Source organism: Eretmochelys imbricata, chromosome 10, assembly GCF_965152235.1.
Source record: "Eretmochelys imbricata isolate rEreImb1 chromosome 10, rEreImb1.hap1, whole genome shotgun sequence".
NCBI lineage: Eukaryota > Metazoa > Chordata > Testudines > Cheloniidae > Eretmochelys > Eretmochelys imbricata.
This window is the reverse complement of record NC_135581.1, coordinates 16334021-16356599: the sequence shown is the minus strand read 5'-3', so window position 1 is coordinate 16356599 and position 22579 is coordinate 16334021. Positions and strand designations below refer to the sequence as shown.

General features: G+C 40.3%; 1 protein-coding gene and 1 long non-coding RNA gene across 3 annotated transcripts; one reads left to right on the top strand and one right to left on the bottom strand.

The window, feature by feature from the left end:
* Positions 1-2695: 2695 nt before the first annotated feature.
* CDR2 (cerebellar degeneration related protein 2) lies at positions 2696-22434 on the bottom strand. Its single transcript, XM_077827764.1, has 5 exons — positions 22329-22434; positions 14179-14291; positions 7020-7168; positions 6575-6739; positions 2696-5107 (listed from the first exon to the last, which is right to left on the bottom strand). The coding sequence occupies exons 1-5, from the start codon at positions 22405-22407 to the stop codon at positions 4237-4239; spliced, it is 1377 nt and encodes a 458-aa protein (XP_077683890.1). The 5' UTR covers positions 22408-22434; the 3' UTR covers positions 2696-4236.
* Positions 9943-15145, top strand: LOC144270884 (uncharacterized). Of its 2 annotated transcripts, none has more exons than XR_013347266.1 (3): positions 9943-11062; positions 12845-12916; positions 15010-15145. It is a non-coding gene; the product is annotated as an uncharacterized LOC144270884 (long non-coding RNA). The 2 variants fall into 2 exon arrangements; XR_013347267.1 differs by lacking the exon at positions 15010-15145 and adding an exon at positions 13436-13660.
* Positions 22435-22579: the final 145 nt, after the last annotated feature.

Here is a 22579-nt window from a genome sequence, read left to right as displayed (position 1 = left end):
CCCCTGACCACAGAACCTCCACGCCATCCAATCCTCTGGCCCCTACCAAGCTGCTCAGAGCCACATGTCTGGCAGCTGTGCTGCCCAGAGCTAAACATGCTACTGCTCTGCTCAGCAGGAGCGCGCAACCCTGCTGCCCAGAGTGCTGCCAGCCTGGCTGTGGGACAGTAGGGGAGGGGCCAGGAGCTCAAGGGCTGGGCAAGACAGTGCCATGGGTTGGATGTGGCCCATGGGCCATAGTTTGCCCAGCTCTGATCTAGAGCCCCCCTCCCCTCCAAGTAAGAGTAGGGGGCCCTGTTAAAACAAAATAAATAGTACTCTGCCACAAGGATTTTATTATCTAAGATTTATGTTTTAGAGCAGGTGCGAGAATTGGAAAGGGGACATAAGAACTAACTAATCTTTTAATCAATGAGTATGGCATTTTTACCATTTCTTGTGTTTACTCTTCACTCTGCTTGTGCTGAAGTTAAGATTTGAGCATGCAGCTGTAGTTTCAGCTTATCTGGTGAAAACAACTGACTACCTCAGAACCTCACTTATGGTTAAGTGGGTTGTTTGGCTGAAATAAGTAAGTTTGTTCTAGCAATTAGGATTAATTTGGTTAGTTGACTAAATAACTTACTGTATTTACACAGCATCTCCATCTTCCTTTGGACAACATCCTGCTGCCCAAGTTTTTGAATAACTAAAACTCAACATACTTCCTAGTTTACTCACATGAAGTTTATCTTTCATTATTAGCACAGGAAGATGCTGTTTTATGTCCATCGAGAGCAAACCAGAGGCAATAATCAGTTTGAAGCTAAAGTCTCAGGTATTTTTCTGAATGCTTGTAAGGTTTGAGCACAATCAATATAGCTACAATGACAATTCTATCTATTCCTGTAACTGTATCCATAAAGTTTCTAAAATGTAGCAGCATTAATGAAGATTAGTATTTATATATGTTTCACCTTTTCCAACATATTCCCACTTCAGAATTAAGCTGTAACAAAACATATTCAAGCATCAGTTATCCAAAAAACAGTCATCTTTGCCTTCCCCCTCTGTCTTTAACTGAATTTGTACTGTTAGCACCCTGTGTTTTATGACGCTGTACATAATAGGCAAGTATTTGAAAGTTAGATACATACTTTTGAGGAACTGGTAGATTGTTTTTTAAAAAGGGGAAGTCACTCAAACAAAAAAACTTATCCAGTGACAGCAGATGCTTTTGGTGCTGTAGTTCTGTACTGCTGATAATTTTGTTGTATATGTCAAGAGGTTGTTATAGCCATGTCTGATAACTGGTATACAGCAGACATTTGCCTCCTTTTTCTAAGCCAAACTCTTCGTTAAACCCTGAGCCATTTAACAATCAATAGCTGGGCAACTACTAGGAGCAATTAGACATGATTGACAAATCAGATTATGTAGTTACTAAGCAGGTACCGTAGAAAATGAGGCTGAAGTGGCAGGAACACTGGTCTGGGCCTTTTCCTTCTCAACCCTTCTCATTCAGTATTAAAATTACTCCTATTACTAGCTCAGCCTGTGCTTCCATCACCCAGTTGTTAAATTTTCAAACAAGCTCCTTTGTGTTTTGCCAATGTTGCCCCTCAGGTGGGAGGAGCTTCCCTGTATATGTCTGCAAAACTTATCCTCCTTCAAAACCCTTCCTTCTGTGATGCCTACAGACAGCATAATGGCTGGCTGCTGATGCCACAACCTATCATACTGACCACTAGTGCCCCATTGTTTCCTTATACTCTGTCTCAAGCTAGTTGTTGTCTGCCTTCGGCTATGTCTACACTACAGCCGGGATCGATTCACCAGCAGTCGATTTAGCAGGGCTAGTGAAGACCAACCAAATCAACAGCAGATAACTCTCCAGTTGACCCCTGTACTATACCTGATGAGAAGAGTAAGGTAAGTTGACAGGAATTTCTCCTGTCAACTCTTGCAGTGTAGACTCCGCACTAACTCAACCTAAGGTACGTAGCTGGAGTTGCATAGCATAGGCTATGTCTACACTACTGTGGTAAGTCGACCTAGGTTTTAGGCTATGAACTCTTTGGGCTGGGGCTTTTCTTTGTTCCATTTATACACACCTAGCCCAGTAGAGGCCTGCTCAGAGTAGGGTTCCCATTCTCAGGCACTACAGTAACACAAATGAGTGGTGAACCACTTGTGGCAGCAGGTTCCCTATGCTTCTGGAGTCCCCCAGCCTGAAAGCAGGGAACAAGTTGCCAACATTGCTGCCTGCAGTAGTTGCCCTTGCTACATAATGAGTCACGAAACAGGAACTGCAACAGACAGCCATCCCCAAGGGTACAGGGAAGCAACTTTCTCACCTAGAGGGGATTGTGGAATGGGAGGGAGGAGGAGAAGAAAGGCGAGATTAGTCTACTCCCCTCCCACACACAGACACATCCCTCTTAAGTCTTTATTTCCCTAATTAGTTTTTTCATCTAAGCAAGGGTGGTATAGGCCAGCAAGTCTGTGAAATCCCTGCTGAGAGGGGGAAGTGAATCTATATAAATGAAGATGCCATCCACCGTGACTTTAAGAACCCCTTCTTTGCATTGGTGGTAGTTTCACACATTTGGACAAAATTAGCAGCACAGACCCACTAACTTCAGCTGCAGGGATTTATTTGCCTTTCAGAAAAGTATTCATAATTTAGAATTTATTTTTTTAAATAGGTGTTTATTTCAGTACACAACTGCTTACAGTGTAAGTGTCCAACCTATAAAACGGAATACTGTCTTACTGAAGGACAAGTATAAAATAACTGGAGCCTAACTTACATTGTAGGAGGCAGACAAGAATTTATAATAGCAGCAGCAACTTAACTACAGCTGTAAAGTTTCTTTTAACATCATATGCCAACAGTTTATCTAGACAACTCAAGTAGACGTTTATCTATAGCAAACACTGACTAACAGTCAACACTTTAAAGAGTTAAGCTGCATTCCTACTCTTGTAAAATTATCAGATCACCTTTTAGTGCTGGTTATCTGGCTTCCATTTCTTCTTGGTTTCTCAGCCTTTACCATGTCCTGCCTTTCCTCCTCCCATTTGAGGCAGTGTTCATTCATATTCTGCATTTTCATTAGTTGAAGTTGGTCTTGCAATCTATTTTATTGGGAAGGAGGGATGGAAAGAGAAGGAAGGAGCAAAGAGGATTTAACTATATCTTGATGCCATCTCTTACATGTTGTATTCTGGTTCTTAAAGAGGTTTGGGGTTGGTTTTTGTTTTGTTTTTACTGCTGATATTAAATAGGTCTACACAAGCTTGAGCTAAAATGGTGTAAAGCGATGAACATCATCATCCGATAAGCTTCCTTGTCCAGTCTCCTTAAACACTTGGAGTAGGAGGCTTTATAGATTAAAGGAAGCCATTCCTTCATGGCAAAACTACCACAACTTGTAATGTTCCATCTTATCACATGACAAAAATGCACTTTTAGGCATACTAATAAGGAACAGTACATCAGAGACAATATACATAGTTCACAGTATCCTGCCTTAAAACATTGAACTATCTCAAATATTCATACCTTTACACCTAATCCATTTTTAATATAAAGACATTTATGCTAAGGGGAAAGAGTTTACTGCATATGAAAACTTGGTACTGGCTTAAATTAAACCTAATACAGGCTGCTGTGCCAGTTCCCCCATCTCTCTGCCAGGGCACATCCGTTTAGACTGATCACTAATTTGAGTCTGAATCAGAGGTTTCCCACAGGTGGTATTTTAGTAAACAAAAATAGCCATAAGGCTAAGACTGAACATAACCTTTTTCATTTGTGAAATAAGGAAAAAATTTACTCCAAATTTCTCAGTGGAAAAAGTATAATACAATCATTTCTCCTTAGGTCTACAGCTTCTGTAGCACACTGGGCATAGTGAGCTAGATTGTCAGTTGCTGCTGTGGAGAGGACAAACTCAGTATGCAAAAATTAAGCCAATTTTTCTACTTTTAAGACTGCCAACAACTACCCCTGAACAATAACTTCTGCTGTGTGGTAGGGGTCATTGCGTGCACAGAGAATACAACAGACTAAGGGGTTGACCATATCATACATATTTACAGGTAAAGTGAACATACATTCAAGTTGAGGGGAGAGTACACATGACTGCAAGATATGTACAAACAGAGGGACCCTTAATGTTTCCCTTCTGGACTAATAGAGAACTTTTCAATGGGAAAACAGGTCATCAGCATAGTTAATACAAACAAGTGTTAGGGCTGAGAAGAGAGACGCTTATATTTTGTTCTATGTTCATCTATTTCTTGCTTTGTTTTTCTGATACAACTAAAAATTTCCTTAAAGAGAGCTTTATATTCAGGTATAGTATTTGTGGGTGAGCCAGTGAGTTCAACATTTCCATACTCTTGATCAGTAGCTGAACGGTCAGACTGGATGTTCCCCACACTAGAGTCTTTGGAACACAGTTTTGATGTTTGTACAGCCTTATGTTTCAAAGAATCTTCATCCATTTGACACTTCTTCAGAAGTTCCTCGTACTTAACCTTCAGAGCATTATACTGAGCATCCACTTCATTAAGCAAGGAGATGCCTCGCTGCTTCACAGCTTCAGCTCTTCTAATACAGGTTTCTTCATGGCCCTTTAGAAGGTCTCCACCTGCAGCACTGCTTAGGAAGGTCTCACTGCTACTTCTTTTTAGGGCCCTTTTATCAAGCTGGGGGACAGTCAAGGATGCATCCTCTGAAGGGCTTTGACTAATTTCCCTGTCTAAAGACTCTTTAAATGAAATAAAGAATGATTCTGGAACCAGATTCTCCATGCTGTTGACAAATGTGTTTTCAGACTGAAACATCTGCCGCATTTCAGCCACTTCCAATTCAAGCTCTTCTGCCCGAGCCTGGTATAAGTCTTTATCAACCAGCCTCTGTTCAAGGTCACAGTTCTCCTTTACCATAAGTTGATATTCCTCTTCCATTGTCACTCTCTTCTCCTTTTCCAGATTAAGTTGGGCTTCTAATACAGTCAATGCCTTTTTTAAGTTCTCATTTTCTTCTTCTATGGGACTCAGCTGACTATCCATTGAAGTAATTTTTTCTGCAAAAATATGATCGTAAACAAAATACCTGCAGAAACAAAAAAAGTGTCAGAGCTTAGATTTCCTATGACTTTTAGGCTGCCTCTTCTGAATAATAGAGATTTAATTTAAAACTCCCTGTTGAAGAAAACTGGTTTCCAAACAGAACCAGCTTGGTAATTTAAAGTATCTATTTGTACAAAGTTACAATGCGTCAATAATCAAACAGACTGCTTTTCTACAGGGCTGTAGTAAATTCAGTACCCAGTGATACATGGTTCCCAATTCAGGTGGTATGGCAGCTCCTTAATTGCAATACCAAATTGTAGATATAAAACCTACTGTACAAGCAGATCTGTAACCAGCATTCTTGAGACTTTCTAGAGTATTTCTTTGAGGCCACAAAATACAGTTTTCTACAGAACATTCCTAGTATTGGGAGAAGATAGACTGCATGATGATCCAATACGTTTTTCCCCTTTTTAACTAGTACAATTCTCATAATGAAATGGATCTGCAAACTATAAGATATCCATATTCTGTAGTTTAAAAGTCTCAGCATTTCCACTATAAAACCTTAATGCCCAGAATGGTCATAAAACCCACTGTCAGAAATCTGATGAAGTTTCATATAAGCATGTTTTGTAATTCTAATTAAAAAAACCACCTCTTTAGTATGCACTATAGAAGTGTCAATATTAAAGCTTAAAAATGTAATAGCTTGACATACTTGTTTTAAATTGAACATAATGTAGATTAGGAATTACAATATTTAGCTCCGGATAGCAGATTTTATGAGTGCACATAACTGAAAAGACAGTTTTACTGTGCACCATGGTACATAGAGTAGGCTTCTTTATATCAGCTCTTGACTCATGTTATTCTGTTCTTAAGTTACCCATATTAGTAGCCTAGGTTAACTCACTAGAGTTTAGAAGTTAAGAGGTCAAAGCTAAATTTCAGTTTTTATCCCATATCACGCTTAAGTATTGCACTATCTCCAACAGAGAATATATTGCAGTAACTACGTCTAGCAGATCAAGTTTTAAGATTCAATTGCTCCTCTTAATCCTGAACTCTGACTTCTGCTGGTCTAAAATCAGCCCCTTTGAATGTTAAGTTTCTGTGCAATGTTTGCTTTATTGATGTTGCATGATTTGTTCCAAATTAGTCTTATTACATGTCTGACAACTATTCTGCTTGGGGAATAAGGAAGAGAACAGAAGGAAATCCCAGAGGTAGCATTCTAGGGAACTGTCAGAAAAAGTAGCAGAGAATAGGGAAGGCTACAAAGTGTTTACACTAACATTCTCTGTATGATTAAGTGATGAGACAAGCTGGAAAAAGTAGGCTTGTGATGACTGCTTTGGTCTTAAACTCATTTGTCTGGAGTGACACTGACAGATTTTCTAGAAATGCATGTCTGATTTCTCTGCTCTGCTGCAAACAAATGGATGAAAGATTTTTTTAAATCTGCTTGTACAAATAAAATGACATAACTGAGTTAGCGTCTTACTTGCGAAGGTCATACAGCTCCTTCAAACACGAGAAGCTGTGCACTGATCGTGGCTGCTCAGATCTCTCATGGTTCATATGGCCTCGTCCAGATTTCTTCAATTCCTCCACTTGTCTCTGAAGGTCATCTATATGGGTTTGCAGACTTTCAATAGTCTCTGTCAGGCTGAAGTTCATGAACATATAAAGCTGTTAAAGCCAGTCATGTTAAGTCAAGGGCATAACCAATAGCATAAACTCAGTCACTATCCACTCAGTTTTGGTGTTTCTTCCTCTGGAAACTGCTCCACAGTTACCAGTGAGAAACAAAACCACATAATCCAAAAGCCCACTGATTAGACAATAGATAACAAGCCTCCCAAAAATGCATAAACTAATACATTCAGAATAGTATTCCTTTCCACTTCTTCAATATAAAAAGAGTTGTTCCACAAAACTTTAGTTACCTTAATATCTTTTGTTGTGACACTCTACTATCCGCAACTAATTTTTGATTAGCATCTTCCAGTTCTCTTGCTGTAACATCCAGCTGTTCATAGACCTTTGCATGCTGGTCATTCATCTGACGTAAGAGCTCCACTTGCTTTGTAAGGTACTATAAAATAATTTGCAGTTACCATCTTCACACTGCTAAAAATGTTTAATTCTACTTAGTGTAAGTTTTAACTTTAAATTCTTAAATCAGGATTTTCAGTTTGTTTCCCATAAATGTCAAGAATAATACAATGTACATTAGTTTTGATTGCAGAACTGTGGAAAGACATTGTACCCTTAAATAGCTCTGGAGTGTTATCCACAAACGAGAGCCCATTAGCACTTTTAAATCTCAGAGTAAAGAACAAGGCACCATGCTACATGTGGTTTCCTTAAATTAGAATAAGGATGATTTAAATTACAACTTCCAGTTTGTAATTATGCAATGTACCAGCTGCAACACTGGGTTTTTACTTTGCATGGGCAAACCCTATCAAATCAGAATAAATTTCTAGTGTATGAAGCTGCCCTAAATTTAAGGAGACTGATTTCAGTTTAGTCTTAAAAATAGAAACTGATATTTGGGTTACTATTTATCAGGAAGTACAAATTAGTACAAACTTTAATTACCCACAAGGGGTATTCTAGTTTATATAATCCCAATCATAGGTCTGCTTTTTTAATTCTGTATGAAATGTTCTCACTGTAATCCTCTTTATTCAAGAAACTTAGCAGGTTGTTTATTTTGTAGTGATGAAACTGCTTTTAGAAAGCCTAGGATAAAGATTTCCCATGTAAGAGTACTAAACCATCTTAAGTCCCTTGCTATTAGAGACACCTTAGGCTTTCCCTCATCTGAACATGTCTATATGGATTTTACTACACACAAATACTTCAAAGTTCCAGGTACCCTGCTTACAAATATGCACTAAGTCATTCCTGGACCAGAAATACCACAGACTTGTAGGACTAGAAGGGACCTCAGGAGGTCATTTAGTCTACTCCTCTGCAGTCACAGTAGGACCAAGTACTATCTAGACCATCCCTGACAGGTGTTTGCCTAACCTGCTCTTAAAAATCTCCAGTGATGGAGATTCCACAACCTCCCTAGGCAATTTATTCCAGTGCTAATTACCCAACAGGAAGTTTTTCCTAATGTCCAACCTAAATTGCCCTTACATAAGAATGGCCCTACTGGGTCAGACGAAAGGTCCATCTAGCCCAGTATCTTGTCTTCCAACAGTGTTCAGTGCCAGGTGCCCTAGAGGGAATGAGCAGATCAGGCAATCAGCAAGTGATCCATCCCCTGTCACTCATTCCCAGCTTCTGGCAAACAGAGGCTAGGGCCACCATTCCTGGCTAATAGCCATTAATGGACCTATCCTCCATGAATTTAGGTATTTCTTTTTTTAAACCCTGCTAGGGTCTTGGACATCACAACATCCTCTGGCAAGGAGTTCCACAGGTTGAGTGTGCATGTTGTGAAGAAATTCTTCCTTTTATTTGTTTTAAACCTGCTGCCTATAAGTTTCATTTGGTGTCCCCCTAGTCCTTGTGTTATGAGTAGTAGTAAACAACAATTCCTTATCTACTTTCCTCTACACCAGTCATGATTTTATAGACTTCAATCATATCTCCCCTTAGCTGTCTCTTTTCCTTGCTGCAATTTAAGCCCATTGCTTCTTGTCCTATCCTCAGAGATTAACAAAAACAATTTTTTCTCCCTCCTCCTTGTAACAACCTTTTATGTACTTGAAAAGCGTGATGCCTCGTCTCAGTTGTCTTCTCCAGACTAAAGAAGTCCAATTTTTTTCAGTCTTCCCTCATAGGTCATGTTTTCTAGACCTTTAATCATTTTTGTTGTTCTTCGCCGGACTTCCTCCAATTTGTCCGCATCTTTCCTGAAATGTGGCACCCAGAACCGGACCCAATACTCCAGTTAAGGCCTAATCAGAGCAGAGCGGAAGAATTACTTCTTGGGTCTTGCTTACATCACTCTGGCTAATACATGCCAGAATGATGTTTGCTTTTTTTTTTTTTTTTTTTAGCAACAGTGCTACATGGACTCATTTAGCTTGTGATCCGCTATGACCCCCAGATCCCTTTCAGCAATACTCCATCCTAGGCAGTCATTTCCCATTTTGTATATGTGCAACTGATTGTTCCTTCCTAAGTGGAGTATTTTGCATTTGTCCCTAGTGAATTTCATCCTATTTACTCCAGACCATTTCTCCAGATCATTTTGAATTTTAATCCTGTTCTCCAAAGCACTTACAACCCTACCTGCATGGTATCATCCACAAACATTATAAGTGTACTCTCTCTGTCATACTGAATAGAACCAGACCCAGAACTGGTGTCTGTGAGACCCCACTTGATAGGTCATTTCAGTTTGACTGTGAACCACTAATAACTACTCTCTGGGACCAGTTTTCCAACCAGTGGGGTGCTCCCACCTTAAAGTAGCTCCATCGAGGTTGTATTTGCCTAATTTGCTTGAGACGGTCATGTGGCACAGTATCAAAAGCCTTACTAAAATCAAGTTATACCCCATCTACTGCTTCCCCTATCTACTAGGCTTGTTACAGTGTCAAAGAAAGCCATTAGGTTGGTTTGACATGGTTTGTTCTCGCCAAATCCATGTTGAATGTTACCTAGAAAATAAGGTGATAAGTGTGTGCAAATTGATTGCTTAGTTATTTGCTTCATTATCTTTAGAAGAAGTTTAAAATCAAGTTCACGTTATTGTGAACTAGTTTGTTGTAAAGAAGTTGAACATAAAATATTTCTTGAAGTATTAGGTTCTAAATTTAACCACATTTTACACAGTTGGATGCTAAATGTTCAAAATCATCCACATCGAAGTTGTCTGAAAGATTTCTAGATTAGGAGCAATTACTCTTGTAAGTGGCCTACTAATTATGTAATCAAAGCTTCTAATATTCTACTTAATCTTTTACAGCATTAGAAGGTTGATGGCTTTACATTTTAGGTAATTTAAGAAGCGATTACAAGTTCATCTAGGGCTATGCACTGCTACAAACAAACTACTAAAAGATCAATCTGATAGCTGTTGGTTAGATCCTTTTGCAACCCACAGGCACGTGACACAGGATTCATACAAGAATAGCATGTGGATTAACCAACAGAATCTCAGTGTGACCCATTTCAGATTAACTTTCCCTGTCTGCTAGTCTCAAAGACATTGGAAACGTTCATGGTTTCTTCAACAGTGAAAGGTGACTGAGCATAAAACATGAAGATTAGAGTTCTGAATTTAGGTGCTTTAATGCATAATAAAGAACCCACTGAACAGCAGCCTATGCTGACAGACTATACTTTAGGTGTAACGGAACAAGAGCAACATGTGGGAGAAAGTAGATTCCTCCCTTTCTCAAGAAACTACACTTTATCTCACCTCGCATGCCTGATGTCAGGGTAACTTGAAAATATGCAGGAAATGAGAGCAGAAACCCCAAATGCAAACAAAGTTTGTAGTGCCTTTCCCGACATTTCAGAAATTCACACTAGCATCTACATCGATTGCAAGGGAAATAGGAAAACTTAATATGTAGCTGCAAGTGATAAACTGCCAAGCAGGTTTACACTCCACTAGATCATTATGAAAAGGAGAGCTGTAATGCCCCACATTTGGATTTACAAGAGATGCCAAGATTAGTCTCTGTTAGTTTTTCTGGCAGTGGTTTTAATCTGCCATTGCAGCATTTATTACATCTATCATGATTAGTTACTAGCATGTGTGTCAGTGCAAAGGTCAGATATAATCAGAGACTAAATACCTAATGATGCCAAGTGTTTAAAACTTTAGTTTTAACCTTCAAAGTAAGGATTATGAACTGTTCTACATGTTTCAATTCCCTTAGCCCTTCCTATGCAGCGAAGACAAGAACATAAGAATGGCCATACTGGGTCAGACCAAAGGTCCATCCAGCCCAGTACCTTGTCTACCGACAGTGGCCAATGCCAGGTGCCCCAGAGGGAGTGAACCTAACAGGTAATGATCAAGTGATCTCTCTCCTGCCATCCATCTCCACTCTCTAGCAAACAGAGGCTAGGGACACCATTCCTTTCCCATCCTGGCTAATAGCCATTAATGGACTTAACCTCCATGAATTTATCCAGTTCTCTTTTAAACCCTGTTATAGTCCTAGCCTTCTTCACAACCTCTTCAGGCAAGGAGTTCCACAGGTTGACTGTGCGCTGAGTGAAGAAGGCAGTTGTCTTTTGAAATGAAACATACACAAATTGTATTATGCGCAACACTAACTGACTGTAATAAAGATCAGGTTAAATTAGGATTTTTTTTAAAATAAACTCTCAGGAAATCTACACGAATAAAGCAGATGCAACAAGACTCTTTAGATAGCTACTCTCAAGTAACGTGTGTAGGACAGATTCTTTCAGTTTTATTCATTTGGCAACCTTACAGCATTTCCTTGCCATCTCTTCATAAAATGAGTGCATTACAAGGTGATGGACATAAGAACGGCCATATACAGGGTCAGACCAATGGTCTACCAGTATCCAGTCTCTGGTAGTGGCCAGTGCCATATGCTTCAGAGGAAATGAACGCAACGGGGCAATTTCAAGTGATCCATCCCCCATCATCTAGTCCCAGCTCTGGCAGTTGGAGGTTTAGGGACACCTGGAGCATGGGATTGCATCCCTGACCATCTTGGCTAGTAGCCATTGACCGATAATCTCATGGAGGATAGGTCTAATTCTTTTTTGAACCCAGTTATGCTTGTTGCCACAAGTCAATTGTGTGTTCTGTGAAGAAGTACTCCATTTTTTTTTGTTTTTAAAGCTGCTGCCTATTAATTTCATTGGGTGATCCCCTAGTTCAGAGGTTCTCAAATTGCAGGGGCATGGAATGTATTCAGGAGGGAGTTGAGAATCTTTTGGCAGGAAAAAAAAAAACACCTTACTTCACACATTTTACCCACAGCAATGAGTAACTGGTAAAGCTGATTCCTCCAGACATATCAGATAGCACTGTGCATTTGACTCTAGATGGCACTGTGCATTTTGACAGATCTGTTAAGCTTGCTTAGCATTATACAAAGTCGTTGCCATCTGCATGTTAATCTGTTTGCTATGATGCAATGTGCATGTTTATAAGCGTGGACCACAATCACGGTTTTGCTTTTGCTCTTATTACAATGGATCGTTGGCTCATTCGTGCAGCAGAAAAAAAACCATGAAAAACAAAGAAGCAAAAAATGATTCAAGTGAAGCACCGCTGCTGCGTATATGGCTATATGTACTTGTGTGGCTGAGAGGTAGAGGGGGAGAAGAGGGTATAAACTACTACAGACAAAAAGAAGGGGGGCATGATCAAATAAGTTTGAGAATCACTGCCCTAGTTCTTGTGTTATGTGAAGGGGTAACCACCACAACACTTTCTCTGCATCATTCATGATTGTATCGACTTCTATCATATTCCTCCTTAGTCATCTCTTTTCTAAAATGACTAGTTCCAGTCTTTTTAATCTCTCCTCATATGGAAGCTGTTCCACTCTGATGTACATTAAGATGCAGGGAAGGGCAATGAAAATGGTGGGGGGATGGGAGACCTAAAGTTTCTGTAGTTGATCTAAGAGTTTACATACTTCAGACCCTAAGGATCAATCTTATTTGTGAACTATTTAGACTCGTGGGACTCGGGAGACATTTCAAGGTCTCTGAATAAACAAATGCAGATAGGTTGGGTTTGTTGGGTTGGTGGTTTTAACTCCAGCATTGTTTTGCTTTATTGTTGTCCTTTATATTACAGGATGAGCTGGATATAGAGACTAGATCTACCATGATTTAATACGGGGGAAAAAAGTCAAGTAAGCTGTGGGAGGTATGTCAGTGATCAGCAATACAAAGGTATCCTTAGAAGAGGGCACTTTTTGTCTATACTGTGCACCAGTTAGCTGTTTTTTTAAAAAAAGAAAATTCATACAAGGGAAACCTGCAAGCATCCTAGAATTTAAAATGCCATGGCATTATTTGCTTGCATATGCAACCTAATACAAATGTTGGATTAAAGCTGTAGTGACTGCCATTATTGTACTGAAAGATCATTTCAACATTCTCTAAATTGCAAGCAGATATATACACTTTACTTTAAATTGATTACTGCTTTAATACTACTTGCATCATATGGGCTATTCAGTTATGTAAATTCTTCTTAAGTACCAGTCACAGTTCATTTCATTAATTGAAAAGTTTAAAGTGTTTATCAATGGATGATTGAAATGTTGAAAACTCTGTAAATAGAATAAGTTCTTTGCAATTGACTTTAACACTTGTTGATCAGACTAAAATATCAAATATACAGCATGCAAAAATATCACTGCTCTCTATGGTGTAATTACAGGACGCCTTGTGTGTACGGCAGGGGTCTCCAAACTTTTTGAATCTTACACCCCCAGGGCCAGCAAAAAAAAGGGGAAGCAAAAAAACCCCAAACAAACAAAAAAACTGCTGCCGGCGTGCCACCGAAGAATCAAAGGTCCAGGAGCACTCCTTCGGCAGCATTCCTCCTGTTGCGCACCCCCACCAGATGGTCTTGCACATCCCCACGCATGGTCTTGCACACCCCACTTTGGGGACCACTGATGTACGGCTTGATACCATTTGTTAAACTTACAATTTTTGTGTGTGTGAAGATATTTGTGGAAACAGCTAGTCATACTATTTCAAATGCAAGCTTTTCAAAAACCTACAGAGATTTCTTCTACATGTATTTTCTGGATTTGTTAAGAAAAGTAATCCACCCACATCATGTATTTAGATAGAGAAACCCTTGTTTTAAACAGTATCTATTTCTGAAACAGCTAGTTTATACAAACACTTGTCATTATAGTTATAGAAGTTAAATTTAGTGAAGATTCAAAGATTCTACCGAGGGGAAACTATGAGTCTATGCATGTTATCAAGCTTTAGAAATTCTAGAATCAAACTAAAATTAACTGCAAGAGGCATTCAGAGTGTCTTCTTGGAAGATGAAGTTTTGAAGGAGTCAAAATCAAGTTTCATGGTATCCAAATGATTTCAATGTCCACGCTACAAGGTTATCAAACTCTGCAATAGATCTCACCCATACTCCTTAAAATTTACCTCTATTTCTTGTAGTTGCTCTTGATTGGTTGCATACATTTGCTGCAAAGATTCCTCCAGTTCTGTGTTACGATCCAATAATGTCTTCCCAAGTTCAGCAGCAAGATGTAGATCTAAATAAATAAAATTTACAGGCAGGTTATTTATTTAAGACCCAATTTGTGCAATCTGACCATTACTATGTTATTTCAGTTAAATTCTCAGGGTTATAACTGTGTCCAAGTACAAGCTTTTATGCTCCAATACACATTCTTTGGGACTGAGGCTAATTCTCCATTTTCCATTCACTCCATCGTTTTTAGTCTCCTCTCCACCGCATTAGTTTTACTTTCCTCACCTGATCGCTCTTTGCCTTCTGTAGTTCCTCATCTACATCTAACTATTCACTTTGTCCCTACGCAGAGGAGGATGAATAGGAATGATACTCCCCAACATGGTAGGCAGAGAGCAGCATAAACACGAGGCCCAGTAGTGCACCACCAAGTGGCTCTTACCCTAGATCCGTCAATTAGCTATAACTGCTAACCCCACACTAATAAGTTAGTCGGGGTTTTGAGAGGGGAGCAAAAAGGCCTGTTAAGTACTGGTTAGGCCAGGCTGGAACAATATTTGATGTCCTCTTACTCCTCCAACTACCCCAAAAGGCAACTCAGCCCTTGCAGCACCATTAGACAATCAGCTGAAGATTTTCCAACACTTTTTCTGATGAAATAGGAAGTTAGATAATGTGCTTAGATATGTATTGTGTGTCTCTTGACTTATAAACAGCACCAGACAATGGTTAATTTCCTTTCCTCAAAAAGATTCTAAACGCTATTTGTTCTCTTACAGATATTTGAAACTCAACCTAATCCTCCTCAGCAACCTCCAGAGTTCCTATGAATATAGCTGGTTGTTTCTTGTTGTTGTTTTTTAAAAAGAATAAGGAATCCACACATATACAGGGACTACAGGTAAATTTGGATGCCCTCCTTTAACTATAGCATGGATTAGTAAATTCCAAGCTTATGAAAGAATGATATGCAATAAGTAGCACATTATTAGTCCTTATGTTGCATGCATCTCACACTTTGTGTGACAATGGAGATCAATAATCTAGGTTACTGCTAGAGTATTAACTCCCCTAAACATGGTACTATATTTCATATAAAGAGAAGTGCAGAATCCAATAGTTATGTTGCAATTCCTTATACAAAGTTTGTAATTTTCCACCTCTTCCACATCACTTGGACCACGACCAGATTGCCATATACATGCAAGCTGGCAATACAATCTTGTTAATTTTTAGATATATGGAACTATCATCATAAATGGTACAGTGCCAGAATACAAGGAAAGACAAGTGAAGGAGAATTTAGAATTCTTTCTGCCAGGATTTAAAAGGGTGTATAATATATATGAGCAGTACAGATAATCGGCTGGAATATGAACGCAAATATTTCTTTAGGTTGGAAGTTCAAATGCCCTTGTTTTTATCTTGTTTCATTTTAGTTTGATAGCTTATCTCTATCTAGTTGATGTAATAGAGTAGAACCCTGTTAAAAATTGATTTGGGCAGCCTTTGCTTAAGACAGCGTATTCAAATTATCACTACATTCTGATGCATAAGCCAAAGAACTTCCCAAACAGATATGCACAGAAACTTGAAATCTTTCAACAGGGTGTTCTGAGAGGTATTAAAGTGCTTTAGCAGATCAAATAATCCATGAATTATATATTCTTTACTTGTACAAGTTGTTCTCAAAGGTTTCCTACTTTGAGAATAGCAAAGAAAAAAAATTCCTTGCAATCTGATTCTTAAAACAAAGGCCACTGATCAATGAGAAAGAAGGGCAAGATCTGCACCAGTAAAAGTAAGTAAATGTAAACCCCACACCCAATGACTACTAACAGCAGTAAATCATAGGCCACTTCCACAGTAGGAGAAAAAAATGTATTAAATACACACTAACATGCCCATGTTTAGAAGTTTAATACATGCTAATCATCCAAGTTAAACTTTTTTTCCACTGTAGACAAGGGCTCAAGACTCCACTGTACTGTAGTAGTTGTTAGTCCCATATCTTGCAAGTTAACTGCTAGTTGTAGAAAAACAGTGCCAGAGGACATGACATCAAAACATTGTACTGGGATTCTGATACTCCAGCAAGTTTATGTAAATTGTATACATCAAAATACACCGTATAACTTAATTGAATAGTGGGGAAATAAACACTGCATTACTTGATGTACATAAGAAAACAGAAATAAAGTTGTTCTCTGGTGATATACTGCTAAATAGTTCAGCGATTAAAGGTTAGTATGTCATTCTATAGTGACATCAATGCAATCTTCTTGCATCACACTCCTTATGTCATTTTAGAATTACAGCTAATCTCCTCAAACTAAAAGGCTCATTACCCAGCAAACAGAAGTCTCTCTTACCGCATCCAAAGGTTATATAAGCCAATATTACGTTAATTTTGTTTATGAATACAAAGTGCTAGAATGCACAAAATACATGTGTCATGTAGTGGGTATATCCCTGCACTTTTTATAAAATGGTCATAATAAAGGGAGAACTTTTGTCTCTTCTAACCTTGTAGGGGTTGAAAGAATAATTCTGATCATGGGTCCATTTGTTAAGAAGTGCAAACCCAGCTACAGCTTCATTTTCTGGGCTCTCTACAAATTTCCCAATCCTTACCAACTTTATTTAAGACATTTTGGTTGATGTTTCCTTGCAACCTACAGAGGCAGAAAGTGTAAACTTTCATTTTGATTAACCAGAGGCAAAGATAAAGTTTAAACTGGCAGTCAGAAGTAGCCCCTTTTATTTTTCCACATGTCTCTCTTCAGGGTAATTCCTGCAGTCTAACTTCAGTGAGTCTATAATCCTCCATATAATAGTATAGAAATATAATCCTATTTTACAAATTCTAAACCAGAGTTGGACAAACAACGGCCTGTGGGACCATCCTGCCCGGCCTCTGAGCTCCCGGCTGGGGAGGCTAGCCCCCAGCCCCTCCCCTGCTGTCCCCCCTCGCCTGCAGCCTCAGTGCGACACCAGCGCTCTGGCCCGCCGCTCCTGCCAGGCAGGGCGGCAGTGTGGCTGCGAGCACCTGCCACTCTGAGCAGCGTGGTAGGGGGGTGGGGGATTGGATAAGGGGCAGGGGGTTCCAGGGGGCGGTTAGACAGGGTGGAGGTTCGGGGGGGGGGCAGTCAGGGGCCGGGGAGCAGGGGGCTTGGATAGGGGGTGCGGATAGGGGTTGGGGCAGTCAGGGGACAGTGAGCAGGGGGGTTGGATAGGGAGTGGGATCCTGGGGGGCGGTTAGGGGCAAGGAGCAGGGGGGTTGGATGGGTCAGTGGTTCTGAGGGGGGTGGGAAGTGGGAGGGGGGCAGAATCCAGGCTGTTTGGGAAGGCACAGCCTTCCCTACTTGGCCCTCCATAAAGTTTCACAACCCAGTTGTGGCCCTGGGGCCAAAAAGTTTGCCCACCCCTATTCTAAACCAAAAACACACTAGCCTTGGGTATCCAGCAGCCATGTAATCATTAAAGCCATTCAACAATTTGTAGCAACTTTTTCTGTTACCTCAAATAATGCAGTGTTCCAGCTTTTACTTTGTCATTACATAAGGCTCTATTCTTTAAATAAGACACAGAATAAGATTCTGTTAAACAAAGAATGTGTATAACCCTTAGAATTACTCAGAACACCCAAAGGTAAACATTTTGTCCCAGATCCTCAAAGGTATTTAGCGCCTAACTTTCATTAATTTCAGTGGCAGTTAGGAGCCTAAATATCTTTGTGGATCTGGACCTATCTCCTGGATTTGTTTCAGAGTAGCAGCCGTGTTACTCTGTATTCGCAAAAAGGAAAGGAGTACTTGTGGCACCTTAGAGATGGCTCTAAGCATACTTTACAAAAAAAAAAAGTATCTAGAAGTGCAGTTAAAAGAAATTAAACTATGCATATAAACATGAAGTTACATATGCACGTATGTCAGTACATATTTTTAGTATTTACTGAGCACTTCAAACATATAAAGTGATATCCAAGTATTCCTGTCTATATGGAACACCTAAGTATATGCCGCAGATTTAAACATACAGTACTCTGTTAGCTTGACACAAGATTCACAGAAGCATTGATATTTTCTTGTAGGAAATATTCACCATTCTTCGCAGAGAATCTGTTGGCTTTCTTATGATAGGCAGGAAAACAGGTGGAAAAGCCCAAGAAAACGTGTTAAAAAAAACAAACCCATTGTTTAAATACAGACAAAGAAGTGAGAGATTTTGGTTTGTACTAAAACTCCAGTGTATTTTTAAGCACTGCAGAAAGGATCTACTTTCTAATGAAACAATTTTCAGCAATGTTGAGCACCCATAAACCCCAGTGAAATAAATGGGAGCTACCGGTGTATAACATCTTTGGGGAAAAAACATAATCAGTGCCATTAGCACAGGGGATAAAGAGCATTAGCTTTTTTAATTTACTCAACTGATCCTGCAAACTAAATATGCTGACGTCCAGGGGAGTTTGGCCAGTAAAAGGACTACTCAGCCAAGTAACAGGTTTCAGAGTAGTAGTCGTGTTAGTCTGTATCTGCAAAAAGAACAGGAGTACTTGTGGCACCTTGGAGACTGACAAATTTATTAGAGTTCATTAAGTGTGTGCAAGGTGTGTCTGACATAATCAAGAAAAATAAATAATCAGCTATAGGACTTAGATGTCCAGATGAATAAGGAAACAAAGAAATGTAAATTCTGTCTTTAAAGGGTTCAGTACAATATAGCTGCTGTCCCTCTGCACTCAATTTCTTAGCTGTGATCTCAGGTACTGTAAATTTATGCCAATGTGTTAATGAAATCCCAACAGATGTGTGGGGAAGGTCACTTTTCACTATGAGGCTAAAGTTATTGTGAGCCACAGTCATCCGTTCTTACTTAAATAATGCAAATTAAAGTCAGTCACTTTATGGGTTACTCGTCTCTAGGTAAAATAATGCGAGTAAGATTTTGTCAGTGCTACCTCTGCTGCTCATCGTGTTTAATTATATCTGGAATTTTCACACTAAAGTGAGACTTAGAAGCTGTTCTTACTATTGCATTAAACATGTCTCACTTAATTACACTTGAGTACAAACCATGCTGACACTGTTACTATAATTGGGGCGAAGTCAAGATTTCCCCCTCCCCTCAATGTTTTAATACTCTACATAAGAGGATTCGAGAACTTTGTACAGCAAAATGATACTTTCAACAACAGAAGAGACTACTAAGCAGTCCAGGTTTAGCACCAGATCCTTGCTTTTAAGCAAGCTTTAGAATGGTCACTATGGAATGTATATTGTACCCTTCATTCCAGATTGTAATCTACTCAATCCTTTGCTAGTTTTTGAAAAACAGCATTATGATCACTTTCCTTATATGAGAGGAGCCTTTTCAGAAGGTCAATACACTGCAACAAAATGCAGTCCTACGAAAGTAGGGAATTGCTCCTCCCCATTCTTGAATATTTCAAACATGAAAATTCTCTTCAAGCAACATTATGCTTTAACAAGAAGTCTGACTGGATATTAAATTCTCAATTTTTAAAGGTGGAAGTTTCTGGAGTGTATTGTTCATAACACAATCAAAGTTTTGGTCTGAACTTTGACCTACTTTGAATTTTCAAATCCTAAGAGTTAAAAAGTAACTACTCAACTGCTAAGGGAGTTAGGGGTTTTAGTTAATTTTAAGGGATCCTCAAAAACATCCTGATCTCTCTTGGCAGCGCCATCCAATATTATTCTTAGAGTGGTGCTTATTTTACCATTATCTTTTTTTGGCACAGCTAACAATCACTTATACTTAGGGCATTTTATAATGAGAGAATCTGTATATAAGTCTATTTGATATATGAGAATCCCTTAACCATCACTGAAATGCGCTAACTTGTGAGGTGGAACTTAGAAGCACAGCACAAAACAAGAGTTTGATACAAGGAATAATAATAATAATAATAATAAAAAGAGATTCAACTAGATTCAGATCAGACCAAAGGAACACCATTATAAGGCAGAAGCGAATCACAGTACACTTCATGAGGCAGCTTAGGTGATTCACACAGCCATGTTTACCTTTGAATAGTGACAGCTTTACAATGGATTGGAAAAAAGGTCTAAATCATTAGAGAATAATTTTAGATGGTTCACCAGTTTTTCTAGGCAACAGCAAACTATTTATGGTTATGTGATCACGTAAAGTTACAATCCAAGAAAGCTATTGTTTTTGAGTATGAAGCACTCAAAAATAGCTATTCAACAGTTAGCAAAGTCAGTAAAAACATACAAAATTCCAGACTTATTCTGACCTTAGAGAGATGGAATTTTTATTGTTAGCTGCATGACGTTAGTATGAAAACAGTGATTTTTTCCCCCCTACTTTTATTCTTTATAGTGCAATAGAATCTATCAGCCCCAGGCATGTATCAGGACCCCACTGTGCTCGGCACTGTACAAACAAAACAAAAGGACTGCCTCTACCCCAAAGAGTTTATATGAGGAAGAGCTTAGAGAAATCAAGTTTTAATTAAATCTAGTTTTGAGTATGCCACTTTTCTCAATCTTCCAGTTCTGAGCTGGTCGTTTAAGAATGTACATAGGGTTTTAAAAAATAAGTCTAAATACCAATTTTAAACATTGTTAAATCCAAAGAAAATTATTCTACATTCGTTCCAATTAATGCCTACAAGAAGTTAAGAAAACTGATAATGCTATACATTCAGTCCACTACTGTGCCTCAATGCCTACTTACCAGCTTTATAAAATACGGAGAGAACTACTGATGAAAAAGCACTATAAGAGCCACATATATATTATTAAGATAAGCAAATTTCTATTGGAATTATTCAATGAACATTCACAGTAAGTTGTAAACAGGACGTGTGTAAAGAGGAGCTGAGAGCAGTAACTGACCACCTACACATAATAAAGATGTTCCAGTATTTACAATGTGACAGGTTTCAGAGGTGTAGTCCTGTTAGTCTGTATCAGCAAAAACAAGGAGTCCTTGTGGCACTTTAGAGACTAACAAATTTATTTGGGCATAAGCTTTCTGATTGAGTGGGTTATACCTCAGGAAAGCTTATGCCCAAATAAATGTTGTTAGTCTCCAAGGTACCACAAGGACTTCTCCTAGTATTTACAATGTAATCAATTGCAAGGCCTTTAATTACAGGTAGGCAGGAGGCGGAGACAGGGTGTGGAAACCCCTAAGTATTATTTACAACTACTCTATTTTAAGCAAGCACTGCAGCTAAAGCAAAAACACTCTCTTGACCGAGCTGCTTTATGTAAGAGGTACAGCTTTTCAGAGAGTGGCACACAGTCTAATCCCTAAAAAGCGAACGAAGTTAAGGGAAGAAGCAGTCCTTAAGCCAGGCGCACAAGCCACCCTTTAAATGCAGGGTTTGTTTTGCAGAAATCCGTATTCCTACCCAGTCACACACGGCCCAGAAGCCACGACTGCGAAGGTGGCACGATACCATTGCGCCCTACGGTACTTTGCTATTCCTGGTTAGCCTCCTGTTAACCCCCCGGACCCCTAAGGCGCTGCCCGATGGCAAACGCCCTGCAGCTTCAATTGTTAGAGAAGAGCCCTCTCCCTCCTCCTGTGCGCCGCCAGCCTGGAGCGGTCTCCCATTTCCTCCCTCTCGAAGAGAGCCCCCTCCCCTTCTCCCAGCCTCTCGGGGCGAACGGTACCCTTCCGTCCTCTGCCCCCCGCCCGCCCTTTTCCTCCCCTCCCGCGGCGCGGTCCCCTCAGCCGCATCCCCCCCCCCCTCCGCCCGCGCGCTCACACCCCTCCTCCCCGCTTTCTGTCCCATCCCTCCCCCGGTCCCCGTTCCCTTCTGCCCTCCTCTCCCCCACATCATTCCCCGTCTCCGACTCACCTGCCCCACCTCATAGAGAGCCCCGCGCGGGACCTACCTGCCCCCACCCCCGCTCTCACAGGGACCCCCCCCCCCCCGAGACTTATCTGTCTCCCCCGCGCCAACCCCTGAAGCATCCGCCGCCGGAGAAGGCTCCTTCAGCGCCTTGGTCAGCGGGAGCCGGTGCCCTGCGCCCGGAGGGGCGAGCCCCGTCCGACGGGTATCCTCCACGCGGAGCCCGGCCGGGCTGCTCACCTTGCTGCAGGTCCTGCTGATCGTACCAGGGCTCATCGTCGCGGATCTCGAACTCCTCCACCAAGCTGTCGGCCAGCATCGCGGCCCCGCCTGCGGCTGCACGGGCGGGCGGACGAGGCAGTGGCGCCGGCGTAGCGGCAGCCCGAAGGCTCCTCGCGCTGATAGCTAACCGAACCGCGGCGCAGGGCGAGGCGGGGACCGTTCAGCTCCTTTAAAGCCGCGGCCGGACTTTGCCGAGCGCTTCCGGATTT

What these genes read in the sequence shown, in the direction of transcription:
- CDR2 (XM_077827764.1), bottom strand. Translation starts at nt 22,407, where the DNA reads ATGCTGGCCGACAGCTTGGTGGAGGAGTTCGAGATCCGCGACGATGAG. An exon ending in TCAGCAGGACCTGCAGCAAG is followed by an intron (nt 14,292 to 22,328) that starts GTGAGCAGCCCG and finishes TTATTTATTTAG; the next exon opens with ATCTACATCTTGCTGCTGAA. An exon ending in AGCAACTACAAGAAATAGAG is followed by an intron (nt 7,169 to 14,178) that starts GTAAATTTTAAG and finishes ATTATTTTATAG; the next exon opens with TACCTTACAAAGCAAGTGGA.